Here is a 27,187-nt window from a genome sequence, read left to right as displayed (position 1 = left end):
GCTCGGGCCTTCTGACTCCCATGCTCCTCAGCCATTCACATTTATGTTGTGGTCTGAATGCCTGTGCCCTGTCTCCCAAATCCGTAAGTTGAAATCCTAACCCCAATGGGATGGGATTAACAGGTGGAGCCTTTGGAAGGTGATGCAGTCAGGAGGGTGAAGCCCTCATGAATGGATTAGTACCCTCATAAGAAGCACTCAAGGATGGCATTGTGGCTCGTGCCTGTAATCCCAGCACTTTGGGAGGCCATAGTGGGAGGACTGCTCGAGGCCGGGAGCTTGAGACCCTCCTGGCCAACATAATGAGACTCCATCTCTACAAAAACAAACAAAATTAGCCAGGCATGGTGGTACATGCTTAAAGTCCCAGCTACTTAGAAGGCTGAGGTGGGAAGATTGCTTGAGCCTAGGAGTTTGGGAGTTTGAGGTTACAGTGAGCTGTGATTGCACCACTGCACTCCAGCCTGGAGTGACAGAATCAGACTCTGTCTCAAAAAAAGAAAAGATAGGTGAGAGAGCTTGCTTCCTCTCTCTGCTCTCCCTCATGTGAGGACACAGGTAGAAAGTGCCATCTATGAACCAGGAATCCACAGGCCAGCATCTTGACATTGGACTACCAGCCAACAGAAGAACCGTGAGCAATACATGTCTGTTGTTTAAGCCTCCCAGTCTATGGTAATTTGTTTTACCAGTGTAAACTGGCTAGAACAATTTATATATTATCTTCACTATTAATAGAGGACAAACTCCTTCAAGGAAGGTTCTGTCTGTGCCTGCTTCAACTTTGCATGCAGCACAGCACCCGACCTCGGGAATGCTAATTGTTAACCAGGGAGATAACACACTGATGTCACCTGAAGACCTGTCCACAGAGACTGCAGTTCTTCTGATCCTAGCGGTGATTAAAACATAGGAGCAAACAAACAGACAAACAAAACCCCTTAGACTTCCAGTGTGCTGGAGCTGAAGGGCCCAGGAGAGGATTCCATCCTAAGTGAGAGGTGGACAGCCCCAGTTCCACTCCAGAGCCATGTCCCAACTCTCCTCTTCCACTGTAACGTCACATTTCCACAATTACTACAGAAACAGATTCTGGTAGGCTCACTTGCCCGGTAAGAACAATATGAGGTCACTAAGTTTTTCTATAAAACAATGACTGTAATAACAATATTGGCCGGGCGTGGTGGCTCATGCCTATAATCCCAGCACTTTGGGAGGCCGAGGCGGGCGGATCACAAGGTCAGGAGTTCGAGACCAGCCTGGCCAATATGGTGAAACCCTGTCTCTACTAAAAATACAAAAAAAGTTAGCTGGGCTTGGTGGCGCGTGCCTGTAATTCCAGCTACTCGGGAGGCTGAGACAGAAGAACTGGTTGAACCCGGGAGGTGGAGGTTATAGTGAGCTGAGATTGCGCCACTGCACTCCAGCCTGGGTGACAGAGCGAGACTCCATCTCAAAAACAACAACAACAACAACAGAAAAGAACCACAATATTAACTAGTGACTGAGAAGCTCTTTGGTGTTCAGAACGTGTTTCTACATATGTTTATGTGGTCCCTATTTACTTTGATTTATGTATACCCTAAATGATGAAATGTTTAGAAGTGTCTCACGCAGGAAAACAGACAACTTGAGTATTAAAATGAACATAAAAACATCACAGTGAGAGCAAATGTAAACAAAAAGCAGAAAGGCACTAGCAGGGGCAAGCACCCTTATGCAAAGAGCAGACCGGACCCTAGAATGTACAGAGGTCCTACGGTTGTGCTTCCAATAGGACCACGAGTTTCCTGTCAACCAGAGCAAAAGAAGGGAACTATGATGAGTTAGGGTTGTCGGAAAGCCGGCCGTTTCTTAATTTTTCCACAGAGACAATTTTCCTACCAGCCTTCCGAGATGGATGTCTACACCTCCTAGGGAATTCATGCTGACAGAGCTCCTGGTGGTTACACCTTCTGCAGCACATATGGTAACAAGAGACCAATAATGGCAATGCACAACTACCAGAAGCCAGTAGCCACCAAGGCAGAACCGGCTACACAGAGGCTCCAGGTGCAAGGGTGACAACACTAAAATTCAACATACTTGTATGTCAAAAAAGTCGAACTCTAACCACCCACTAACATCTGGAAGGCACACAGCACACGGCAGGGATGTATCTGCAACCTAAATGACAATAATAAAGAAAGGGCTCATCTTCAGTAGGAAAATGAACATGCACTGAAGAGTAATGTACAAAAAAAAAAACACAAATGGCCACTCAGTACACCAAAAAAGTCTGACTTTGCTAGTCCCTGAAGAAATGCAAGTTAAAAATGAAATAACTTTTTTGCCTATCAAACCACAGAATTTTAAATATGTCTAATATTGACAAAGTTTTGGGAGAAGTAGGACTGCCCTGGGCGATCGGTGCCTAGAGTGTAATAGTAAGCACACACTTTTTGGAGGGCAACGTGGTGATATTTTCTAATGCCTGCCTAGCAACTCCATGTCTAGAATTGTATCCCAAGGAAATCAACACAGAAGAGCACAAGCATTGCACTACAGATATCTGCTGCAGTATTATTTACAACTGTCAAACACCAACAGCAGCCCTAAATGTCCACAGTATGGCTACAGGGTTGTTAGATTTTAAAATGTCATGCACTATACACATACAAGTTACAGAAAAAGGCAGCTTACATACAGTATGTGTAATATAATTGCACGTGTAAAAACATGTATTTGCAAGGACTTCAAAGCAGATACACTTCCATGTTCCACGGTGGAGACTGTGGGTGATAGGATTGAGGGTGATTTGTAATATCTTCACTCTGCTTCCCAGAACTTCTACATATTCTTTTTTTTTTCTTTTTTTTTTTTTTTTGAGATGGAGTCTCGCTCAGTCGCCCAGGCTGGAGTGCAGTGGCCGGATCTCAGCTCACTGCAAGCTCTGCCTCCCGGGTTTATGCCATTCTCCTGCCTCAGCCTCCTGAGTAGCTGGGACTACAGGCGCCCACCACCTCGCCTGGCTAGTTTTTTGTATTTTGTAGTAGAGACGGGGTTTCACCGTGTTAGCCAGGATGGTCTCGATCTCCTGACCTCGTGATCCGCCCGTCTCGGCCTCCCAAAGTGCTGGGATTACAGGCTTGAGCCACCGCGCCCGGCCCATATTCTTAATAAAAAGGTTTTAATTAGCAAAATTGATTTTTAAAATAGGAAATGTTAATAAAAACTATGTATCACAGCCTTGAAAGCTATAATCTCAGATTAATATAAAACCTCATTCTCAAAAACATAAGTGAAGCTTACAAAATCAGGAGTAATTTTGAATTTTGGGTGGCCCTGTGGTAAGATATAATAAAAACTAGTTAGAATAGCATATCAGCTTCATAAATTAAGAGAAAATCTCAACCTTCCTTTTATCACAATTGCATGTGACCCCAAATTGTGGAAACCTACCATCTCAGATTATTGCCTGCCTATCATCTAACTCAGCTGAATCAGAATCAGAAATGGACTGTTTATCCAATAGGCTTCAGATATTTGTTGTACACAACAGTAACTTTATATGCATAATTACTACAGAAAATGTGTGTAGTACATATATGTGTATGGGTATGTATATATGTGTACACACACACACACGTCTATAAATGTTGAAAATTTTCCTAGAATTTCTAGTTTGTTTTTTTTTTCACCCTTAATGGCCTCCAAGTACATTTAAGGGTCCAACGGCCAGATTTTTTTAACAGAATAATTTTATAACAAATTTCATGCAAGTTATACCCAAGAGCACCTTGTCAGTGAGTGGCTTTATGAGGCATTACCACAAGAAGACTGAAGTAGGTTTAGCTGTCAAGAGCATTCCCGTCAACAAAGCCCTGTTGGCAGAAAATGGAGTTTGCTGACAGAGCTGATTTTATTTGTAAATGGATATCGAAGCTATTACACCTGTGCGTGTATCTCAGATATATTCATATGCTTTTGTTCCTGGAAATAATGATGGCAAATGAGCAAAACAGTACAGCCACAAATCACCCCACAGAGCTGGAAATATGACTGAAGGGAAATCTGAGTCGCTGGCTTCTCTCCCTAAGAACCAAAAATGACTACAGCTGGAAGGTACCTTGGAAATAATTTAACCTTCAAGATCAAGGTAATGGTAAAAATAAAAAATAAACAATTTTTAAATAAGAAATAATTTAATCTGTGCCCCTTGTTTTATTGACGAAGAAATGGAAGGTCAGAATGGTTAGGTGGCTTCGCAAGCCACAACAATGCAGGCTGAGGAGCACACATGCTGTCTCCGCCTGGTTGACGGGTTTCTGTACTTCACCCCCAGAAGTCCAAACTGAAATTCCTTCTCACCGCACTGGCAGCACACTAGATAAGGGATGTGAAAGTTACTAAGAGAATAACTGGGAATTCTGGGGCCAGTTCTACATTCAGCATTACCTGGAGGACCTTGGCCCATTAGTCCGCAGGAGCCCACCAGACTGAAAATCAGCCATGCTGCCCCACGAGGGCTCTTCACTAATGGCTGTGAGAATCCAGTCACCCCACCCCCAGTATGCTTCATTATAAAATCAAGACGGTACCCGCATAGTAGGACCCAAGGTATACATGTGAAGAGGCACTGTGAACTTTCAGGAATTTTAAATAAGGAGTCTGCAAATATGTTTTACAGGTAAACAAGTAAATAACTCTAGGACCTCTTCAGACATCCAGGGATGTTTACAAGCCTTCCAGAAATGACCCAACTATCTTACTTGCTCTAGGAAAAGCCAGCTGGAAATCAGTGCCCGAGGACAGGAGAAAGATGGGTGGATACAAGACAGCTTCTTCCCACTGCTCCCCTACTCTGGTCTTCTTAAAAATGTAATGCATATGAGAGGTAAAAAATTAAAGGTAGTGTAAAGTAAATGTACTCCAAAGGCCATATAAAATATTCCCTTCTTTCCTCAACCTCCAAAATCCAAAGGCAGACTCTGGAAGAGCAGCCAGCCCATGCAAAAAAAGCAGCAGCCAGCGTGCACTCACCAGGGTCATTAGTCCCCCCGGCTGGGCAACAGAGCCTTCTGCAGCCTATACGCTTGACACCAACATGTATGGTTATTCCTCGCACTCTGTAAAAAACCACTTCTGTGTGTGTTGTTCATGCCTCTGTAGATGAGAATTCCCCTGCAAATTTTTTCCTTAAGAGGTATGGTGTTGGTTTGGGTGGGGGGGGGGGGGGCGTGGGGCGCAGGGGGAGGCAGGGACAGAAACAGAAAGGGACAAAGTATAAAATGCTTTTGCTACTATGTGTGACAAAAGAAAGAAATGTGCCTCTACCACCCATGCAATACTTTTCTGCAATAAAATAATAATACTTGTACAGTATGACCTCAAAGGTTCTATTCTGTAATGAAAAGAAATATGCCAACCATTCATCAACTTGGTACCAAATCTTCAGTTTTTTTATATGATACATTAAAATATTATTTTCCATTCATCTTATAAATCTTAAGACCATCTACAAGGCAGTAGGCTGTTTAGTTGTAAGCACTGCCAGGTAGATTTCCAAAAGCCTTTCTTCAAACTGCTTTGCCTTTTTACCTTTCAACTAGCACAACCGCTAAAAACATGCATTTCAAAATGACACCTACTCATATGAGTCAGTAAATGCAGACCAAAGAGAGAGCCTGTGTGTGCACACGTACTTATGCATCAATTTCCCTGTAAAAATGGCATCGACCCTCTGCACACACAAAAGCTTCCTTTAGTAAAGCAAAAGCATTCCAACCATTTAGAAATATAGCCAAAACTAATCATCTCTTTCTTTTATCACAACATAAAAGGGAGGAAAAAGCACATGTATAGTAAAACCCTTAAACTGTCACAATCACACCAAACAGGAAAATAAAAGAACTGGAAAATGCTAAAAACTATGGTGATTCCATTTTCTCTATTTAAATTATCTCACTGCAATTAGCAGGCTATGTGCAAAACACTCAGGGAATATTTCTCATGACTAAACACGCACACCTGATTTCGCCGCTTTTTTTTTCATTTGGATGTAGCTGACTCACCATTTTTTCTCATTGTCCGCATTCAATGCCTGAGTAGTGGGAATGCCTGTTTCTTACTGCTACTGAAAAAGAAAAGGCAAACAAGGCAGACAAGTCTTCATGCGATGCTGGCGTCCTCCAGCCAGCTCCTTCAGGGAACCCATCTGCAGAACTCACACGGAGCAAGGGTCCCACATACCAAGGGCTGCAGTCCCATCAGTGCAGATGCTGGCTGTACGGCTTCCAGCCTAGAACACGGTGTTAACAGCACTGCCTTCCAGTTCCAATGTGCTTTCAGCTAACTGTGAATCCCAAGCTGCAAAAATTGCATGCATCCACAAGCACACATGCAGCACCGGCGAGCATACCCTCGCACATACGTGTATGCCTGCAGAGCTCGAGCTGGAATCTGCACTCCGATTTGCATTCTTTCTCATCTTCAGGCAGAAGAATAAACAATGAGAACACATTTGCTGACCTCGCCAGACCTTACCCACAGCATTGTGAGCTGACAAGCAACCTGCTTTTCAAGATAGCAGAACAAAAGAGCCACTGGGAACTACAAACCCCTAACAAACGGCGCAGGCGTCCTGAAACCAGTCCCATCTGGGACGAACTGCCCCGAGAGCAAACGCAAGGGTCCCTTACCTGGCTCTGCTTACTGCGCTGGATGGGAGCTCGTCCAGCTGTGAAGGCAGCGATGTGCTTCAGGGACCTACAGCCGCCTCTGCTGCAGCTCTCCTCCTGCCTACTGAATGGAGTCCTAAAGCCAAGCTCACAACAGCTGGCCTGTCTGTGCCTGCTGTCTTGTTGATGGGCAAGCTCACGCAGGCTCCGTCAACCTTCACCTCCACGGCTCAAGGCTCCGCTTGCATTTCCCATCACTTCATCAGCAACTCCTCGCCTCAGTGGGGAACATTTCCAACACTTCAGTGCTTAAACCCCAAAAGTCTTGTACTTTAAAACCCCAAAAGGTTTAGGAGGCAGTCTTCCTTTTTATGTGTGTGTGTGTATGTGTGTGTGTTCGGAGACAGGATCTTGCTCTGTCTCCCAGGCTGGAGTGCAGTGGTATGATCACGGCTCACTGTAGCCTCCAACTCCTGGGCTCAAGAGATCTTCCTGCCTCAGCCTCCCAAAGTGTGGGGATTACAGGTGTGAGCCACTGTGCCCAGCACTTACTATATTTTAAAGGGGAAATATAGAAAGCCTACTGCATTGATGTTACAGCTTTCTCTATTTAGTGATGTTAGGTAATCCTATAACACATGTGACACACAGTTCAACTCCACAACCATAAGGAGGCAAAAGAAAACATTCAACAGCCTATTCTATGTCCATATATTCGTGGGCTGGTTACACACTCATTAGGAATGTAACCCATCAAGCAACTAACAAGTGTTTCCGGTAGTTTGAGTGTGTGCAAGGCACTCAGGGAAGACAAAGGCAGGCTGGACCTGACTTTCCCAATTCACCATTTCACAGTGATCTGTATTTAAAGTCCCTGCGCCCCACCTCCCTCCTAATGCAGCCCCAGACCTCAGCACCACAGCCCCTCCAAGAAGCAGAGTTGCCAGGTGCTGCGCCTCACAGCCCTATCCCACCCTCCCTCATCCTGGGCTTAGCCACCAGGACGGAGTTCCTCTTTCCAACCTGCTCCTGTCAACCTCTTCTACATTCATAGCAGTTACTTCCAACTCTTGCTCATTTCTCCAAATAACATATGCTGCTTTGCAGCATATACTGTACCACTGCTATTTTAGATTTTTTTTTTCCCATGTCGACACTCGACCTTAGGCACTGTGTTGATTCATTAATGTTATAATCCCTTAAGCAAGTAAGTCTGCGAGCAAGGTTGCTCTGCACATCCCCATGATCCAGGGCCGTGAGCTCAGCAAGCTTGGGGGGGACCTGACACACTTACACTGAGAAGCAGAATGAGGATTCGAGCCTGTGTCTTCGACTCCAAAGCCCACGTTCTTTCCAGTACTTTTCATCTTCATGTATTACTTTACCAAGTACATGTTCCTGTCTCTAAGAGAGGGTGCCATTCACCCTGGGCCATCTCCTTTTCTCAAATGCTCAACACATACTGCCAGGTCACATACGGAACAGCAATCAGTTGATGGCTGATTAAATATTTTATTACAGGGCTGGGTGTGGTGGCTCACACCTATAACCACAGCACTTTTGGGAGGCTGAGGCAGGAGGATTGCTTGAGCCCAGGAATTGGAGACCAGCCTGAGTAACATGGCAAGACACCATCTCTACATAAAAATTTGTAAAAAATAAATATTTCATTACACTTTTTTTTTTTTTTTGAGATGGAGTCTCACTCTGTCACCCAGGCTGAAACGCAGTGCCATGATCTCAGCTCACTGCAACCTCCACCTCCTGGGTTCAAGGAATTCACCCGCCTCAGCCTCCTGAGTAGCTGAGATTACAGGTGCACGCCACCATGCCCAGCTAATTTTTGTATTTTTATTAGAGACGGGGTTTCACCATGTTGGCCAGGCTGGTCTCGAACTCCTGACCTCAGGTGATACGCCCACCTCAGCCTCCCAAAGTGCTGGGATTACAGGCGTGAGCCACCGCACCTGGCCAGGGTCTTGCTGTGTTGCCCAAGCTGGTCTCAAATTCCTGGCTTCAAGCAATCCTCCTGCCTCAACCTCCCAAAGTGCTTGGATTACAAGCATGACCCATTGCGCCTGGGCAGCATCTCATTTTAGAATGGGTTTAGATTACTGAAAAATTGCAACAGGCGGGAGAGAGCTCCCACATGCCCTCTACCCACTTCCCCCTATTATTAACATCTGACTTACTATGGGGTGTGTTTGTCATAGTTAATGAATCAATATTGGTACATTAATATTAACTAAAGGTCACACTTTATTCCAATTTTCTTTTTACTCAATGTTCTCCTTCTGTCCTTGAACCTCATCCAGGTACTGCATCATACTCAAGCCTGCTTCCTCAGACTCCTTTTGTTGTGAGGGTGCTATAGCTTTAGACTGAACATTTGTGCCCCCCACTCCCAAATTCCTATGTTGAAATCTAACCCCCAGGTGACGGTGTTAGGAGGTGGGGCCTCTGGGAGGTGATGAGGTCATGAGGATGGAGCTCTTGTGAATGGCATTAGTGCCCTTATAAAAGGGACCCCTCAGAGCTCCCTCTCCCCTTCCACCATGTGAGGACACAGCAGAGAGACGGCCATTTGTGAGGCAGAAAGCACCTTCACCAGACACCGAATCTACCAGTGCCTCAATCTTAGACTTCCCAGCCTCCAGAACTGTGACAAATACATTTCTGCTGTTTATAAGTCATATAATCTTAGGTATTTTATTATAGCAGCCTGAATAGGCTATGGTAGTTTCTCAGGCTTTCCTTGTTTTTGATGACCTTAATAGTTTTGAAGAGGTCTGTTCCGGCATTTTGCAGCATGTCTCTCAATTGGGAACTGTCTGATGTGTTTTTATGATTAGCCTGGGACTTCTGGGAGAGAGACCATGGAAGTGAAGTGCCACTGTCATCCTATGATATCAAGGGGCATGCTGTCAACATGACTTACCTGTCAACATTGACCCTGACCACTTGGTGAAGTCGGTAGACACCGGTTTCTCCACTGTGATGTTCCTCTCCCCGGCCCCCCATGCCACACTGTACTCTTTGGAGGGAGCTTACTGTTGGCAGCCCACACTGAGTGTAGGGAGCTATGCTCCACCTCCTTAAGGGCAGAGTAGCTACATAAAGTATTTGCAATTTTCTGCACAGCAGAATTCTCTGTTCTTCATTTGTTAACTTATTCAGCCATTCCATGTTGTCAGTCTGGGCTGTGGATTCATTTTATATATTGGATTATAATCCACTACTACTTAATTTTGCTGCTTAACTTGTTCTGCCTTTGGTCACTGTTGGCTCCTGTGTCCGTATGACATATCCACACTGTTGTCACTGCTGGGTTTACTTATGAGTGTATTTGAGCACTTATTTTCTGGCACTATAAGATACTCCAGGCTCATCTTGTACAGTTCCTGCCCCAACCCTAGACTCCAGCCATTCCTCTGAGGAGCCCTGGTTCCTTTTATTGGAGAAAAGCCTTAGAAAACAAGATCTGCATGCTGGCTGTGCTCTAGGAATCCTGTTTTTTCATTTTTGTTCTTTATTTATTTATTTGTTTGTTTGTTTATTTATTTATTTGTTTATGAGAGAGGGTCTCACTGTCACTCAGGCTGGAGTGCAGTGGCACCATCATAGCTCACTGCAGCCTTGACCTCCTGGGCTCAAGCGATCCTCCCAACCCAGCCTCCCAAATAACTGGAACTACAGGTTGCATCACCATGCCCAGCTAAATGTTTTTTGTACAGATGGGGTCTCACTATGTTGCCCAGGCTGGTACTGAACTCCAGGGCTCAAGCAATCTTCCCAGCCTCCCAAAGTGCTGGGATTATAGGCATGAACCCCTATGCCTGGCCTAGGAATCCGTTCTTAAAGGAGACTCTCCAAGAATTACTTCTAAACAGAAAGTACATTTATAATATCAAAGTTTATAATGTGGCTTTCCAGATATCCATGTTTCTTAGAGCGAGGCATAATTATCAGGGCTTATAAGATGCTCAAATCTTTTTGCAGATTGTATAGTATTAATACTATTAAGACTTTAAAATTTTAATCATTGTAATAAAATGCATACAAATCTGCTTTTAATAGACACAAAACATTTGTGCCCTCAAAAAAGAACAGAATGAAATCACCACCCTAGTACCCTTATGTTCTGAAAGAACTTCCTCCTCACCTCTTAGACAGTCTTGGTGAAACCTCGAACTTTTCTGAGTCACTTTCCATGAATTGAGCGGCATGCCCAGCCCATGTGGTCCAAAGGCAACCTTCCCTAACCCAGGCTATCACTAACAAGTCAGAAAAGCTGCTGTTACAGCATCCTGTGTGCTCCTGCATTCTTGGGCTATGAACAAGCCACAGCCCCCTCTACTTGGACAAAGCAAACTTCCCCAAGTTAACCACACTAGGGATGGGGAGACAGATACCATGTTGCAAGATAATAATGAACTATCACAAAGAAGCCTCTTTGAAAACATCCAGACAGACTGCCACTGGGTTCCATGCTCCCTGTGCTGGAAGCACGCTCATGTAAGACCATCTCTTACATCCCTCCACTAAGCCCAACATGGTCAGCAAGCAAACCTTTGTGTAAAGGACCAGATGGCAGATATTTTCAGCTCTAGGAGCCATCTGATCTGTTGCAATGACTCAACTCTCTGCCATTAGAGAAAGGAAGCAGCCACAGGCGGTCTGTGAGCAAATGGGTGTGGCTGCATGCCAATAAAACTTTATTTTAAAAAACAGGGGGCCAGAGTTGGCCTGTTGACCATAGTTTGCTAACCCCTGACTAAAGCAATGATGACACCATCCTTTCCTCTGTTGAGTCATCAATATCTGCTTCCCTAGAACTCGAAACCAGTGAGTCTAGGGGTGCTTTATCAAATTCTTCGAAGTAGAGAAGAAAGTTGCTCTGCTCCCCCAGGAACTTGTTTCCAAGTGACCCTGACCTAGACCCCTCAAACTTTCACCATCTGACACCACCCGATTTGGGTGAGCTGCTTGAGAGTGTCTCACAAACCATGAGACTCAAACTCCGCAGACAATTCCGGAAGTGATCTGAGGAAGGATGGGATGCAGGTGTGTGGGATTTGCTTAGGTGCTGGGGAGCCAGGAGGGAGCTCTGGTGCATACAGTGGGCAAACACAGAGTGGAGAGTGGCACGGCAGTGTGGAGACTTTCTATTCAGAGACACAGCCTGTGTCACACCGACTCCAGTTATGCTCAGGGAGCCACAGGTAAAACCACCTGTGTCTGGTAAACAGGAGGCAGGGCTGACTCACAGAAAGAAACAAATGACTTGAAGGAAGGGACCAGGTGAGTTCTGCAGGGGACATCCACATACCTGACTCAGAGGTTTCCTTGTCTTGCTTCCTGCTTTAGGCCAGGGCAGGAAGGAATGTGAAGCAGCCCCTGTGGCTGCTGGGTTCAGTGGGACAATAGGGATGCTGCCCGCCTCCCCCGCCACTCCCCGCCAGGGGGCTAGCAAGGGCTGGAATCTAGCCAGAGTCCTCTTAGCAGGCCTGCAGGGAGGGCAACCTGGTCACCATGTGGCTGCTTTTGCGCCATCACGGCAGAGCCGAGTGGTCACAGCAGGGACACTATGTCCCTCTGTGCCAAAAATATTTATCATCTCATTTTCCGCAACCTTTGTCAATCTCTGAACTACAGCCACTTAATGCACAGACCCATTTTATTTATTTATTTATTATTTTTTTGAGACAGTTTCACTCTTGTTGCTCAGGCTGGAGTGCAGTGGCACGATCTCGGCTCACTGCAACCTCCACCTCCCAGGTTCAAGCGATTCTCCTGCCTCAGCCTCCCCAGTAGCTGGGATTACAGGCGCCTGACACCACACCTGGCTAATTTTTTAGTAGAGACGGGGTTTCACCATGTTTTGGCCAGGCTGGTCTCGAATTCCTGACCTCAGGTGATCCACCCGCCTTGGCCTCCCAGAGTGCTGGGATTACAGCATGAGCCACAACGCCTGGCCTGACAGACCCATTTTAAATTAAAAAAAAAAGTTTTCTTATGGATTCCCAGTGCTGAGATTTTTTTTTTAAAGACTGAGATAAAATTAATATATCACAAAATTTGCCCTTTGAAACAGCACACACAGTTCAGTAGTTTTTAGTATAGTCACAGCAGTCACCATCACCACTATCTAATTCCAGAGGATTTTCATTACTCCAGAAAGAAACGCCATGCTCATGAACAGTCTCTCCCTCACTTCTCCCCCCTTAACCCCTGGCAGCCACTAATCTACTTTCTATCTACAGATGTGCCTATTCTGGACATTTTATATAAATGGCATCATACAATATGTGGTTTTGATTTTTTTTATTAGACTGTTAAATGTCTATATATAAAATCTGTTTACTTACTTTAATAGTTCTTAGGCTATAAAACACAAAACAAAGTTGCAAGTTATATGCAAGCAAAACTGTAAAGCTGATGTCGGGTCTATATGACAGGTGATGCGGCTTTGCTGAGCATGAACCACGATGCTTGGGGCACTGCAGCACCGCTGCTTCTTGGCCCAGCTGTCAAAGTTTCCTGGGTGCCACAGAAGGACTCTTATCAGCCATCACTTTTGTTTCGACTAACAGGGCACAGAGCTCTGCTGGCATGGTACCCTGATGTCCTTCCTGTCCCTCATCCACGGGGGAGCACATCATTTACAGGGGAGTCCTGAACTTACTCTTTACTCCCACCAAGGGAAATTGTGTCAGCACTGTGGTCAATGAGACTCACACACACAGCTATGGTCTTGCACACCATCCACAACATTTGATTTAGATTCTAAGAGCTAGCATGGAAACGAACACACAAAAATTTAAACTGGAAAAGAGGACAGACATGTTGCCAAGGATGTGCTCCAAGTGCCACGTGTGAGACAGCCCAAAGCAGAAATACATCACTGGCTCCCGCATCATCACCGCCCATGCGTCAGTCCTCCTTCGCCCTCCGGCCTTCTGGATTCTCCTGGCGGTGGAGGTGGTGGTGAGCTGTGTGGTATGAAGAAGGCTGAAGCGGGCTGCTCAGCTGACTTGGGGGGATGCAGACCTGACACATACTGCTAGCTCTGGCGGCCTCCTCTAGGAATTCTTTGGGTTTGTGCAGATTTATTTATTTATTTATTTATTTATTTATTTATTTATTTATTTATTTATTGAGACGGAGTCTCGCTCTGTCACCCAGGCTGGAGTGCTGTGGCCGGATCTCAGCTCACTGCAAGCTCCGCCTCCCGGGTTCACGCCATTCTCCTGTCTCAGCCTCCCGGGTACCTGGGACTACAGGCGCCGCCACGTCGCCCGGCTAGTTTTTTGTAGTTTTTAGTAGAGACGGGGTTTCACCGTGTTAGCCAGGATGGTCTCGATCTCCTGACCTCGTGATCCGCCCGTCTCGGCCTCCCAAAGTGCTGGGATTACAGGCTTGAGCCACCGCGCCCGGCTGTGCAGATTTAAAAGACACAAAACTTGTGGGAATATTTGAATGCATTTTCTATTTATATTGAGAAGGAGGTGACTCAGAACTATTTCTTTTTTTGTTTCAAATGTGTGGGCCTTCAGAAAACAGATGAGCTAAATCGATTTCTGAGACTAACTACAAGGACCTAACAGCCACATAAGACACTGAATCTATGGGACTCTTAAGTCAAACTTTAAAAATGAACACACTGGCTGGGTGTGGTGTGATGACTCACCCTTGTAATCCCAGCACTCTGAGAGGCCGAGGCAAGAGGATCACTTGAGGCCAGGAGTTTGAGGCCAGCCTGAGCAACACTGTGAGGCCTTGTCTACAAAAACTTTTTTTGTTTTTTTTAATGAGCTAGGTGTGCTGGCGCATGCCTGTGATCCCAGCTACTTGGGAGGATCTCTTGAGTTTGGAGGTCGAGGCTGCAGTGAGCCATGATTGTGCTACTGCACATCAGCCTGGGTGACAGAGCAAGACCCTGTCAATGAACCAATCGATTGATCAATCTGTACAGCCTTCTGGGTGGGTGTGTCACCTCGGCCCAACCTGGGTCGGGGACTGGACTAGGACACAGCCAAGAGGAATGGAGGCTAGAAGAAGCTAAAGGAGAGAATGGACATCTACATTTCCAGGTAGCTCTCTGGAGAAAGGTGAAAGCCCCAAAGGATCCCATAACATGCGAACTCAGCCAAGGTCAGCCCAGAGGCTGACAGCTTTGAAGAACGCAGCCAGCTGACAAGAAAGGAGGCCAGAGGAGAGGCAGAGTGGAGCGGGGCTGCCACGTCAGCACGCGCTACGGGGGTCTCTCCCCCAAGAGAGGCCGCCGGTGGCTCACCTAGCTAGCGGGAGCTCTTGGGTAGGCACCAGGGATAGGGCTGCTGGGAAACAAAGGGGCAGCTTTCCACAGGGCTGGATTCTTCTGGAAAGGCAAGTCTCAGGCCACAGCCTCGGAGTCACATGAGGGATCAAGGAGCCTGTGCAAGTACAGCTATGTATGTTGGCACCCAACCATAGGGCAGCAACTGTTGTATTTTTTGTAGAGATGGGGCATTGCTAGGTTGCCCCAGCTGGTCTCGAACTCCTGGATTCAAGTGATCCTCCTGCCTCAGCCTCCCAAAGTGCTGGGATTAGAGACACATGCCACTGTGCCCTGCTCAATGACACAGATTCTGTTTGTAGAAGACTGCTTACCTGCCCCATCTAGAACTGAGATGCTTGAGTTAAATTTTCTTGTGCATTTCCCTCCGGCTTCCCTCGGCTCTGGCATCTCGGGACGTTGGTCACTTTCAGCCTCCTTTTGCACTCTTCTCCCTCCAAACGAGGGCTTTGTGGATCTGCCTCCCTGCTCTCGCTTCTCTTCCTTAGCCGAAATCCTATAACCGTAAACTATCACCTGAAAGCTACTCCTTCTAAATAATGTGGAATCATGAGACCAAACCAAAAAGTAAACAAACAGGTGGCCGCCTGACTCGATTCTGGGTTTCTTAAGTTCCCATGGGTATAAATGTAAGGGGAAATTGTAGTTGCAAAGTAAGGTATAAAAACAAGGCCAGGTGTGGTGGCTCACACCTGTAATCCCAGCACTTTGGGAGGCTGAGATGGGTGGATCACTTGAGCCCAGGAGTTCAAGACCAGCTTGGGCAACATGGTGAGACCTCATCTTTACAAAAAAATACAAAAATTAGCTGGCATGGTGGTGTGCACCTGTAGTCCCAGCTACTCCAGAGGCTGAGGTGGGAGGATCACTTGAGCCCAGGAGGTGGAGGCTGCGGTGAGCAGAGGTTGCACCACTACACTCCAGCCTGGGCGACATGGCGAGACCCTGTCTCAAAAAACAACATAAAAAAAAAAAAGACATAAAGACAAGCCCACTAGATCCATACTGCAGTCTCTCTCCTACAGCTACCATTTATTCCTTCTGGGGTGAGGCTGTTACATCCTGCACAAGAAGAACCTTTCTGTTCAGCATGCAGTACTACACTGTACAAAGCTATGCAGAATGCTGGGCTCTGCCCCCGACAAAATTCCAAGATCAAGTTTCACCTTTTTATCCTGACCCGATCCAGCAGTCTTCGTAATTACCTAGCACAGCAGCTCAGAATGGAAAGCTTCAATTGCCCTGAGCTAATTGAAGGCCAGGGAAAGCAAACGTCTGCCCTAAAGTGACAAATGAGGGGGAGAGCTTGGATGATAAATCTGTTACTTATTCTGAAATCTACATGAAGGAGCTTGTTTTGTAAATGAAAAATTGGTCTTTACATGAACCTCTGTACACCAAGTCACCTCTCAGGGAAAACATTCAGGAAGATGACCCTCAGGTTCATTTAGCTTGTTTACAAATATTATATGAAAGCAAATTGTTCCCTAAAGAGCTCTATTTCGTATGCATTCAATGTTCAGCTGGTATTGGGATTTAGGATATACTCTCATTCTTCGCCTCCCCTCCCATCCGTCCCAACAAAATACAAGCCTGCGGTCAGTGCCAGCTCATCAGTGCTTGGCAGTGGCTCCTGCAGGCGGGGGCGGAAGTGGCTGCAAGAAGGCAGAGAAGGAAGACACTGCCAGCACCCACAGCTCCAGAGGCCGCCCCCAGATCTCATTTCAGTGCCAGTCTCTGGAGCCACCCAGAACACAGTCCTCACCCAAGGCATCTCGAAATTGAGGAGCAACGAACAAATGTGGTACCTCTAAACTTTCCTACAAGGTCTAAAATCTCATACCAAAAACAGATCTGTGCTACCAAATTTATTTTGAGATGTTTATGTCTTCTTGATTCCAAATGCCATGCTAGTGCAGAAGGATAAGTAAAGGCGATTTCACTTACTAGTGTGTAAACTAAAATTCTAAATAAAATTTTAGGACACAGAATGTACCAATATGGAAAGATTATTCACCATAATCAAGAAAGACTGACTCAAGGAAGGTCAGGCTGGTATTTATCCATTCAGTCACCAATCCATCTGCTTATATATCCACCTACCCATCCTTCTATCTTCCCATTCACTCACCCATCCACCTTCCCATGCCTCCATCCATCCATGCACCCATGTATCCATCCATGCACTTACCCTCCCATCCATCCACCCACTCACCCTCCCTTTCATCCATCCATCCACTTATCCATCCATCCATCCATCCACCCACCCACTTACTTTTCCATTCGTCCATCCATCCACTTCCCTCCCATCCATCCATCCATACACCTCTGTATCCATCCACACACCTCTGTATCCATCCACATACCCATCTATCCATCCATCCATCCATCCACTTACTCTTCCATTCATCCATCTATCCATCCATGTACCCCTACATCTCATCCATGTATCCATCCATGCATCCATCTATCCACTTACCCTTCCATCCATCCAACTATTCATCCACCCACCCTCCCCATCCTCCAACTATCTACCTGAGGACTGGTCCATCGGTCTACTCATCCACCCATCTGTCCATCCACCACTCCTTCCATCCATCCAACCACTTATTGAGCATGTAATCTGCGCAGGATATATGTCAGGTACAGGGTACTGAGAAATGAAAAAGTAAAATCCAGTCTTCTGGGAGCCAACAGTCCGGCCCAGCAGACAGCACGGAATAGTGAAAGTGTGCAAATACATTCGTGAAGTGAGTTTAAGAGTCACTGTCCCCTTGCCAAACCATCCCAGTCTGAAGAGGTTAGCACATTCATGGGGCAGTAGATGTCAACTTTCAAAGTAAACTCTTAAAAGATGGATTGATTGAACCAGAAGGTGTGTACGACTGTCAACCTTCAGTTGCATGGTGTCAAGGAACCCTCCAGACAAGTTTCTCAAAAAGCTCTCCAGTTAGGTTTTGCCAAATGCCCCTCTTCTGTGCCACCCACAAGGTGACAGCTCCCTCTTCCCTTCATCTTAAAGGCTTTCACATCTGTCATGAACATAAAGCCTGATCAGCACAAGGGTAGGATGACACCTCCTGACAGCAGGTAGAAGTGGTTACTATAAAGGTAGAATGGAGAAGCAGGGACATTTCTTCCAGTGTTAGGGACTGAACTGTGCCCCACAAAATCCATGTGCTGAAGCCCCTAACCCTTAGTATCTCAGAATGTGACTGCATTGGAAGACAGGACCTTAGAAGAAGTAATTAAGGCAAAATTAGGTAATTAGGTTCCATTGGGGAGGGCTCTGATCCAATAGGACTGGGGTCCTTATAAGAAGAAATGATACAAAAATGCACAGAGGGACAACCCTGTGAGGACACAGGGAGAAGACTGCATCTACAAGCCTAGGAGAGAGGCCCCAGGAGGAGCCAGCCCTGCTCACACTTTGATCTGGAACTTCCAGCCTCTAGGATTGTGAGAGTAATCCACTTCTGTTGTTTGAGGCCCCCAGTCTTGGGGAGTTTGTTATGGCCACACTAGGAAACAGACCCAGTATTCAAGGGGCCCCAAGTCAGCAGGAGAGAGCATTTCCCCAAAGCAGGCTCCTGCTGGCTATGATGCCTGACCTTGCAGGTCTGGGGTGAAGCCTCTGATGGCAGTGAGGGTGGGGGGCGGTGGGCTGTTCAGGACAGAAGAGCTGGAGGGAAGCAAACGTGCTGGGTCTGCTCCCTCAGGTTCAGTTCTATTTTAGCTCAAACACCACCTGTTTCTCCCATAACCCAGCCAGAAGTCACTTTGCTCTCTCTCCTCTGAGCTTCTGAAGCATCACATAACTTTAAAAAAAAGTATCATCACTTCAATTTGCCCTACTTGTCTTTATATTAATATAGGATCTTGAACTTCACAAAAAATGTTATCTCTATTTGGTTCACCTGAGCAACAACAACAACAAAAATTCTGATCTCAACATTCTTTTGTTATCCAAACAGAATACAACAATACATACTTTTTGTTATGCATCGGTTATCACAGCAGCACTTCATATGTTTACGTCATATGTTTACGTTACACAGACATGTTTATGTTATTTTAAACTTATGCAAAACATTGGGTATCTTCAAACCTTTGTATTCTAGATTTTCTTTTTGGGGGGCAAAGGACAATCCCTTGCCTGAACTTTGACTTCTATTATTTTCCATTTAAATTTTTCAAGTGTATTCTTTCTTGCTGGTCCTTCAGAAATTAAAGAGTCTCTGAAAAAAGTTGAAAACAACTTTTCAACCTACATATTCCCGAATTTCATCACGCCTCACCACTCAAAAAAAAAAAAAAACCGCACCCAACAATTCTGAAAATTGCTGGTTTAGTAGCTCAAAAGCAGAGAGTTTCTGGAACTAATTTCTTTGGAGTGGTTATGCAGTCTGCTGGAAGACATGGCCTTGATGAATGAAGCATGGGGCCCCTGCTTCCTCTCGACCCTTTCAGTATCGACAGTGCCATTCACTCACTCTCACACAGCCTGCACGTGACAGCTGTTCAGGGCGACCCCCTCCATGCACAGCAGAGCTATACATTCTCACCAGCACGGGTGCCCTCTGCACAGATGATACGCTTGCAGCATCAGACAGAGCGCAGGGGCAAAGCAAGGCCCGCATGTGCAGAGCCCATCGAGCGCTGCCCGCGATACACCGCACGGCCGGCCTCAACGGCCTGGGAGCTGGCTTGGAAAACAGACTGCAGCTGGTGCTCGGCACGTGACCCACTTGGACTCCACAGTCATAAAGCTCTAATTGTGCTTCTCAGACACAGCTAAATTCTGTAGGTGGATTATTCGTCGGCCTTTCTGACCCACGCATTCTTGGTTTCAGCCTCAGAGTCTGTTAAGTAACTGCAGAGACTTCCTACACAAGCAGACATACAATATCAATCCTGTCGCTGCGGAGTCACATAAATATTTGATCCCCTTGTAGAAGGCTAACAGCTCTGTTTAAGGCCAAATGAAATAAAACCCCATTACATGAGGCTCTTGAAAGCAAACTTTTAAATTGGTAATTTCTGCAACAGAATCTTGAGTTTTGAGGTCGGTGTTTAATGTGAATGTCACAGCAATCACACAAGATTCTCAAGGCGACAGAACAATCCACACCCAGGGACCCTGTCGTGCATTTACTCCCATCCCTCCATCCGCCTTTTTAAAACAAGATTGCACCACATCTTCTGCAGAGACGCACTCTCCTCCTGCACTCCTCGTGTGATGAAGGGGAAGATTATACTATTTTTTTTTTTTTTTCTTGAGACAGGGTCTCGCTCTGTTTGACCCTCGCTCTTGTGCTTGAATGAGTAGCTCAGCCTCCAGAGTAGCTGGGACTACAGGCACCTGCCACCACACCCGGCTAATTTTTTTTTCTTCTGTTTTTAGTAGAGACGGGATCTCACCATGTTGCCCAGGCTGGTCTTGAACTCCTGGGCTCAAGCAATTCACCTGCCTCAGCCTCCCAAAGTGCTGGGAATACAGGTGTGAACCACTACGCCTGGCCCAGATTATACTATGTATTTAATCTAACCCTGTCCTCACCACGACTAAGCGGCTATGGTGCACATTCTGGAATTACGGCACAAAACACTCTAATCTCCTGCTGCTGCCACAGTTTCTGCAGATGCTTGCAGCCTCTCTTTGGGAGTTGACTAACTCGATTTCTATTTTAAAGCTCAAAATTAACTCATTAACTAGGTCCAATTTAGGAAAGCCTGCCCTGTTCCTTTCTTACTAAATCCTTAGAGGCAACTCCGATTTCCAGGCCGCAGCTAGGCACACAGCTGTGTGCTAGATAGCTAAAGCTGCCCTTCCATAAGGCGCTCTGTGCAAAGACGTGCAGCTCCAGTATGTTAAACTGGACTTCTCATTGTGTCTCCATAAGCAGTCTTACCGTGTGGAAAACACAGTAGCCATTTTAAGAACCAAAAAAATGTCACCGCCGTGTAAGAAGGCCTCCCTGCCCTGGGATGTGTCTCTGGGCAGGGCTGCAGGGTGCACAGGCTCTGCCCAGACCTCCAGTGCATCAGGGATGCTGGAAATCATGCCGGATTTCAGCCGCTTTGGGTTTGGCAAAAGCCAGACGTCCAGCCATGTTAACCAAGCACCCACCCACACAGAAGCCCACCCCCAGACACCTCTTCAGTAACTCTGAATCCAAATTTCACCCACCTCAGCGTGGACTGTCCCTCCTTGGCCCGGACTGTGAAGGGAAGCTCTTCTCTGTGCTCGCCAGGGTCCCCTGCCTGCCTTCGCAGTTCGACAGAAGCTTCCTGCAAAGGGCAACACAGTAAGACACCAAGTCCTCAAGCTGCCTTCCTCAGGACATCTGTGATTATGAAAGCCCTCATTTGTGGGTTTGCCTTGCCAGGGCAGCTCTACAAAGCATTTCATTGAGACGACTGAACTAAGACCCCGCGTCCACTTCTGTTCTGGGCAGGAAACAACTCCTACGTGAAGCCTGTAAAACCGTGTGGCACAATTGGCCAAAAGAAATAAAATAAAATACAGCTGGTCACAAATTACAGTGGTGAAGCCTCAAGCTCTAGTACTCGCCAGAGCCCGGGATTCTTTGCTCCTGACAGGGCAAGTATGGAATTCTCAGGGGTCATGCTGAACAGCCACAAGCCAGGGTATCCAACGGTGGAAATAAACACTCACAGCATCTGTATGGATTTTCAGGGCTGGGACACCACAGAGCAAACCAGCAGCCTTCTTTCCATGCACATATTAGATATCTTGTATTAAATATACCAGTGGTTCTTTTTTTTTTTTTTTTTTTTTTTTTTTTTTTTTTTTTTTGTGACACAGGGTCTTGCTCTTTTGCCCAAGCTGGAGTATAGTGGTGAGAACACAGTTCACTGCAACCTGAACCTCCTGGGCACCGCCACACCTGGCTAAGTTTTTTTTCTTTTTTTGTAGAGATAAGGTCTTGTTTTGTTGCCCAGACTGGTCTGGAACTCCTGGCCTCAAGTGATCATCCTTCCTCAGTCTTCCAAAGTGCTAGAATTGCAAATGCACCACCACACCCACCCCGGATTCTTTTAAAAAGAAACTGCATCTATCACTGCAGAACTTCTTTTTTCTTTGAAATGTGCAAGTGCAGATGTAATAGGGAGAAAAAGCTTTCAAAGAGGGCAGGGGTGAGAGAGAAAGAGGCTGTCAAGTTTGAAGCAGGGCTAAGAAATATGCAGTTTTCTAGAAAGCTGGACATGAACTCTCCCCATCAAAACTCTCACCTTAAAAAAGTGCAAACACTTAATGTGTTTTAAATACATTTCGCCCCAGAGCAATCCTTGAAAATACTTGCAAATAAAAAACAGAATACTAAAAAAACCCAAATACTATAAATATTAAATGTCATCCATCAGCGTTTGAAAAGTGGCTATTGTATGTCATGTTAAGCTTTTACATAAACCACACATTTCCATGTCAGAGGTGTTAGTTATCATTTCCCATAGTTTCTCCCTCCAAGTTCTTTGCTGAGTATGAAGGTAGGAGCAAGCTACTTAAGGGGAAACACAGTTAAAGCCAGAGATTATGGCAACGAGAACGGGAATGAAAAAAATGTGGGTTTTCGGAAATATGGCACTTTAAATTGCCTAGAATGTGTCAATTTTGTCCCCAAATACCTCTGACACAGAGGACACTAGCAGATCTGGAAAAGGTAAATGCTCACACAGGTGGAGATGAGTAGCCCTGGCGCCAGCCACTGCATTCTGGGTGTGTCCTGTCCTCGGGTTAAGATGATGGTCCGCAGGGGCCATGCCCCTGCTGTGGCTCCATGCTTACCTGCTTGTAGTGGTCTGTGGATGGCGAAGACCGGGACCTCCCATGAACGTGCTGCGGCCTCTCGTGCGGGTCCAGGCCCACATCCAGGATGTCATCTGCTGAGTGGCAGCGCCCGGAGCTCCTGGCCTCTAGAGGCTTCCTCTGTTCCTTCCAGGAGGCCTGATACTCTGCAAAGGTGCCGAGCCTCTGCGGCAGGTCTGACGTCCCTGTCTTCTCCGCTGTGCTGTGAGCATTGAGGCTGTCCCCAAGGGAGGTGGTGCGCGACCAGGGCTCTGTGCCCTCACATATGCGGCCCGCTGTCCACGGCCTCTCTGGCTTGTCTCTCAGGATTCCATGAAGCACTTGCTTCTGGGCAGGCCTCTGGGGAACAGGTTTGCTCGTTTCTTCAAAAAACTTCCACCTGTCAGCAAACGTGCCCACAGTATCCTCAGATGTCCTGGGGTGCTGGTGAGGACTGTAGCCCCTTGTGAGGCCCACCTCGTTCATCTTCTCGGGTTCCGAGTAGGACTTCAGTTTCTGCTCAGCTGTGAACCGTCTCCGGCCTCCAATGCGGGGCGGGTGGGGCCCGCCACCTGTAGATGAGGGTGGCTGGGCCAGGCCTGCCTCCCAGAAGTGACGGACAGTGTCTGGATCCCCCATCCGGTGTTCCAGTGATTCCGGGTATAGATCTGCTGGGTTGGGGTCCAAGTCGCGGCGCTTGAAGGACGTGGCCCTCAGGACTCGGGCTTGGGCCTCCTTCAGGTGGTCTTTATAGGTGCCAGCGAAGGGTCCTTCCTGGGCGCCACCTCCCAACCCGGCCCTCCAGCGGCCAGTGGCATCCTCCGCCTCGCCTGCTGCAGTCAGAGCCACTGTGCTCCGGCTCTTCTGCAGCTTGGCTCTACGCATCTGGATCTCATTCCGCAGGGTGGTCGCAAAGCGGTCGCTTCTCCGGGTGGGCTTGCCCACGCGGGCATCGAACGGTGGCGGTCTGGTGGCGCTGTCCTCTGGGCTGCTCTCAGGCCGGTGCTTCCCCTCCTGGGTCAGGGAGTGTAACAGGGGCGTCTCCTGCGGGCAGATCCCGCTGCTCTCCCCATCTGCCCACGTGATGCTGGCTGCCAGCCTCTGGCTGGCTTTTTCTGCACGGCTGGCCCTGGGAGGCTCCTGGGCTCCCACGGAGCAGCCCTCGGCCCCTGTGTCCAGCGGGTAACACCATCCTGTCTCGCAGGCATCTGGAGGACCCTCAGGCTGAGGTAGGTGACGGTGTGGGCTCTGGCCCACCGTGGGTGGGGGAAGACTCTTGAGGGCTTCAGGGGCCGTGTCGGAAGGCCAGCATCCTGCCCAGAGCTGTGCCACTTGCGGGCCTCCCTGCACACAGGGCCGGGGGCCCTGCCAGCCGCTCCCCAGCTTCTGGTCACAGCTGCTGAGCCCCTTCACCTGAGGAAGGCTGTCGTTCTGGGAGCTGGCAGCCGCTGGCTCCTGCCCAAGGCTGTCAGCACAGAGTGGGCTGTGGTCACTGTACAGGGGAGGGTGGCGGCCGCTACGAGGAGACTGAGGGAAGCGCACATCTGAGCTGGAGAGAGAGGCCTGCAGCCTGTTGGAAGCTCCATCCTTGGAGGGTGGCCAGCTGCCATCTGCGCGGGCCTCCCGCGGGCAGCCCGGGCCTCCCGATCCCTTCCCGAGGCTCCCTGGGTGTGCTGACCTCCAAGGCCGATCAGTGGGCTCTGGTCTCCAGTCACCACGGGGCTGAGCCTGGGCCGGGGCCGTAAAGTGCTGTGCCACGGCCACCTCTGAGAACACAGGGCCCTGGGCCTTCTCGTGGCTCTTGGTGGCAGCAAAGCTGTCACTGCGGAGAGGGGGAGGGGGAGGGGGTGGGGATGCTGGTGCTTTCTTCTTATCGGGAACATACCAGACTGGCCCAAAATTGGACCTCCCAGGGACAGCCAGCTTGGGCTCGGCATTGTACTCTGGCCTGGGGCCTTTGTCGCTGTCACTGGGGACCCTGGGCGGGAAACACCTGAGCTTCTCCTCCAAGCCCTGAGGGTCACCTGCGGCCTGGGCCTGCCGGCCACCCTGTCTGGGAGCCTCCCAGAGGCCTACACTGTAGAGGATGTTCTCTGCGGAGGACGTGTCAGCTTTGGACAAGGTGTGGTCAGGAGTGCTAGAGCTGGTGGAGAAGGAGCCGTAGGCTGAGTCGCGCTTGCTGTGGCTGCCCAGGTGGTCGATGCTGCTGTTGGACTTGGCCACCGAGAGGCGACTGGAGGGGTGGTCCAGGCTGCCAACACTCCCCAGGGAGCTGAAGTGGTCTAAGGTACGCTGTAGGTTCGTCTGCTCCCAGGAACTGGACAGGTCGTTGGAGGAAGAACTGCAAGAATGAGACAAAGGACAAGGCAGGGTGTGCTTTAGCATCAGCAATGGCAAAGGGCAAGGCGGTGGATGCAGCTGGCCCTCCATGTAAATACCAAAACGCCAAACAGCAACTTCCCAGGGTGAAGTTGCTGAGGCTGAGGTTGCAGCTCAGCACATCTGGATTTTAGCAGAGACAGGGAGAAACTGAGCACAGGCTGAAAAGACTGTGTCCTCCCCGTGACATGCCTTTTTACCAAACGGATGCCTTGCAACCCTAGCACACATTCTCAGCCTGATGCCCCAATCGTTGGCAGACAACGTCTGCATTTACACGTCTATGGTCAATCAATAGTTAAGCACAGGGGTGGGCACACCAAAACTCAGGTTGTTGTTGTTGTTGATTTGGGGTTTTTTTTTTTTTTTTTTTTTTTTGAGACAGTCTCACTCTGTCGCCTAGGCTGGAGTGCAGAGAGGCATGATTTCAGCTCACTGCAACCTTTGCCTCCTGGGTTCAAGCGATTCTCCTGCCTCAGCCTCCCGAATAGCTGGGATTATAGGTGCTTGCCACCATGCCTGGTTAATTTTTTTGTTATTTTTAGTAGAGACGGGGTTTCGCCATGTTGGCCAGGCTGGTCTTGAATTCCTGACCTCAAGTGATCTGCCCGCCTCGGCCTCCCAAAGTGCTGGGATTACAGATATGAGCCACTGCACCCAGCCCAAATGGTTTTTGTATGTTTCATGGTGTTGGAAGAAATCAAAGGCATACTATTTCTCCTATTTCACCTGTGAAAATGATATGAAATTCAAATTTCAGATCATATGTGAAGCTTTACTGGAACCCAACTGTGCCCATGTGTCTGCATTTCGTCTGTGGCTGCTCTTGTGCTATAATGGCAGAGTTGAGTAACTGAAACAGAGATGTGTGGCCCGCAAAGCCAAAAACATTTACTAGCTAACCTGTTACACACCAGGTTTGGTGGCTCACACTTGAAATTCCAGTGCTTTGAGAGGCTAAGGCAGTAGGATCACTTGAGGCCAGAGGATCACTCAAGGCCAGGAGTTTGAGACCAGCCTTACTTGGCAACATAGTGAGACCCCCATCTCTATAAAAACTTTTTAAAACATTGGCTGGATGTGGTGGTGCATGCCTGTAGTCCCAGCTACTTGGGAGGCTGAGGTGGGAAGATGGCTTGAGCCTGGGAGGCTGAGGCTGCAGTGAGCTGTGACTGCACCACTGCACTCCAGCCTGGGCAACAGAGTAAAACCCTGTTTCAAAGATAATAATAATAATAACAATATCACACACTGCTGTGTTCAGCTTTCAGCTAACTAGTTACAACAGAGTTATTGACGCTAACACCAAAAAACACAGGCTCCTAAACAGGATGGCGTCTAAGAGGATGAAATTAACAGTGAGTTGAAACATTGAATCCTCCGTAAGGTAATAACTGTGTGTGACTGAGAGCTAGCTCTCAATGGTGAAACTATTTATCCAGGATGTTAAGTGTTTTCTTTAAAGCTCAACAAAGCTGAGACATTCACCCTTCAATAGGAAGAAGCTGTGGCTCCACTAGGTTGGTGGAGAATGAGAGAACCATGTGACCAGGACAGACTACTACAGAACAACTGGCTGTCAACTGTGGGAGGAAAAGGACTGTTTGGGTTTCCCACCATCTTCTGTAAGAACAGACCACGTATCCTCAAACCCGGGGCATGCTCCTGACTACCCACCAATATTCCGGAAGGGATTTTTCTGCGAGATCCCAAGTCCAAGCAGATCTAGAGAACTCTGAGCACTGTTTCCACACAGATGTGGGCAGTGTGCATGTTTCTTTCATCAAGAGACTGCCAAATTGGCTTAATGGAGATCTTACTACCTTGAGCCACTTCAGGAATAAAATAAAAGGCCCACCGTTCACTTAAGTGTTACTACTCAGTTGAGAATCTGTGTGTGTGTGTGTGTGTGTTTCAAAACTACACTGGGCTCTAAATACCATCATCTTTCGTCACTTGAGGGGTAATATTATATTTCAGTTGTCTTTCTTTCATGTCATA

At 47.6% G+C, this 27,187-nt stretch overlaps 1 protein-coding gene across 2 annotated transcripts in view; it reads right to left on the bottom strand.

The window, feature by feature from the left end:
• The window catches only part of SHROOM2 (shroom family member 2), a 163,517-nt gene that overhangs the window by 31,146 nt on the left and 105,184 nt on the right, over positions 1–27,187 (bottom strand). For both annotated transcript variants that reach the window (XM_030934444.1, XM_030934445.1), the window contains exons 4-5: positions 22,808–25,148; positions 21,188–21,288 (exon numbers count right to left, since the gene is read on the bottom strand). In XM_030934444.1, the coding sequence (XP_030790304.1) occupies positions 21,188–21,288; positions 22,808–25,148 (2,442 nt within the window). The remainder of the gene's footprint in view (positions 1–21,187; positions 21,289–22,807; positions 25,149–27,187) is intronic.

This window comes from Rhinopithecus roxellana, chromosome 7 (assembly GCF_007565055.1).
Source record: "Rhinopithecus roxellana isolate Shanxi Qingling chromosome 7, ASM756505v1, whole genome shotgun sequence".
NCBI lineage: Eukaryota > Metazoa > Chordata > Mammalia > Primates > Cercopithecidae > Rhinopithecus > Rhinopithecus roxellana.
The sequence above is the reverse complement of the archived record's forward strand: the minus strand, read 5'-3'. Positions and strand labels throughout refer to the sequence as shown.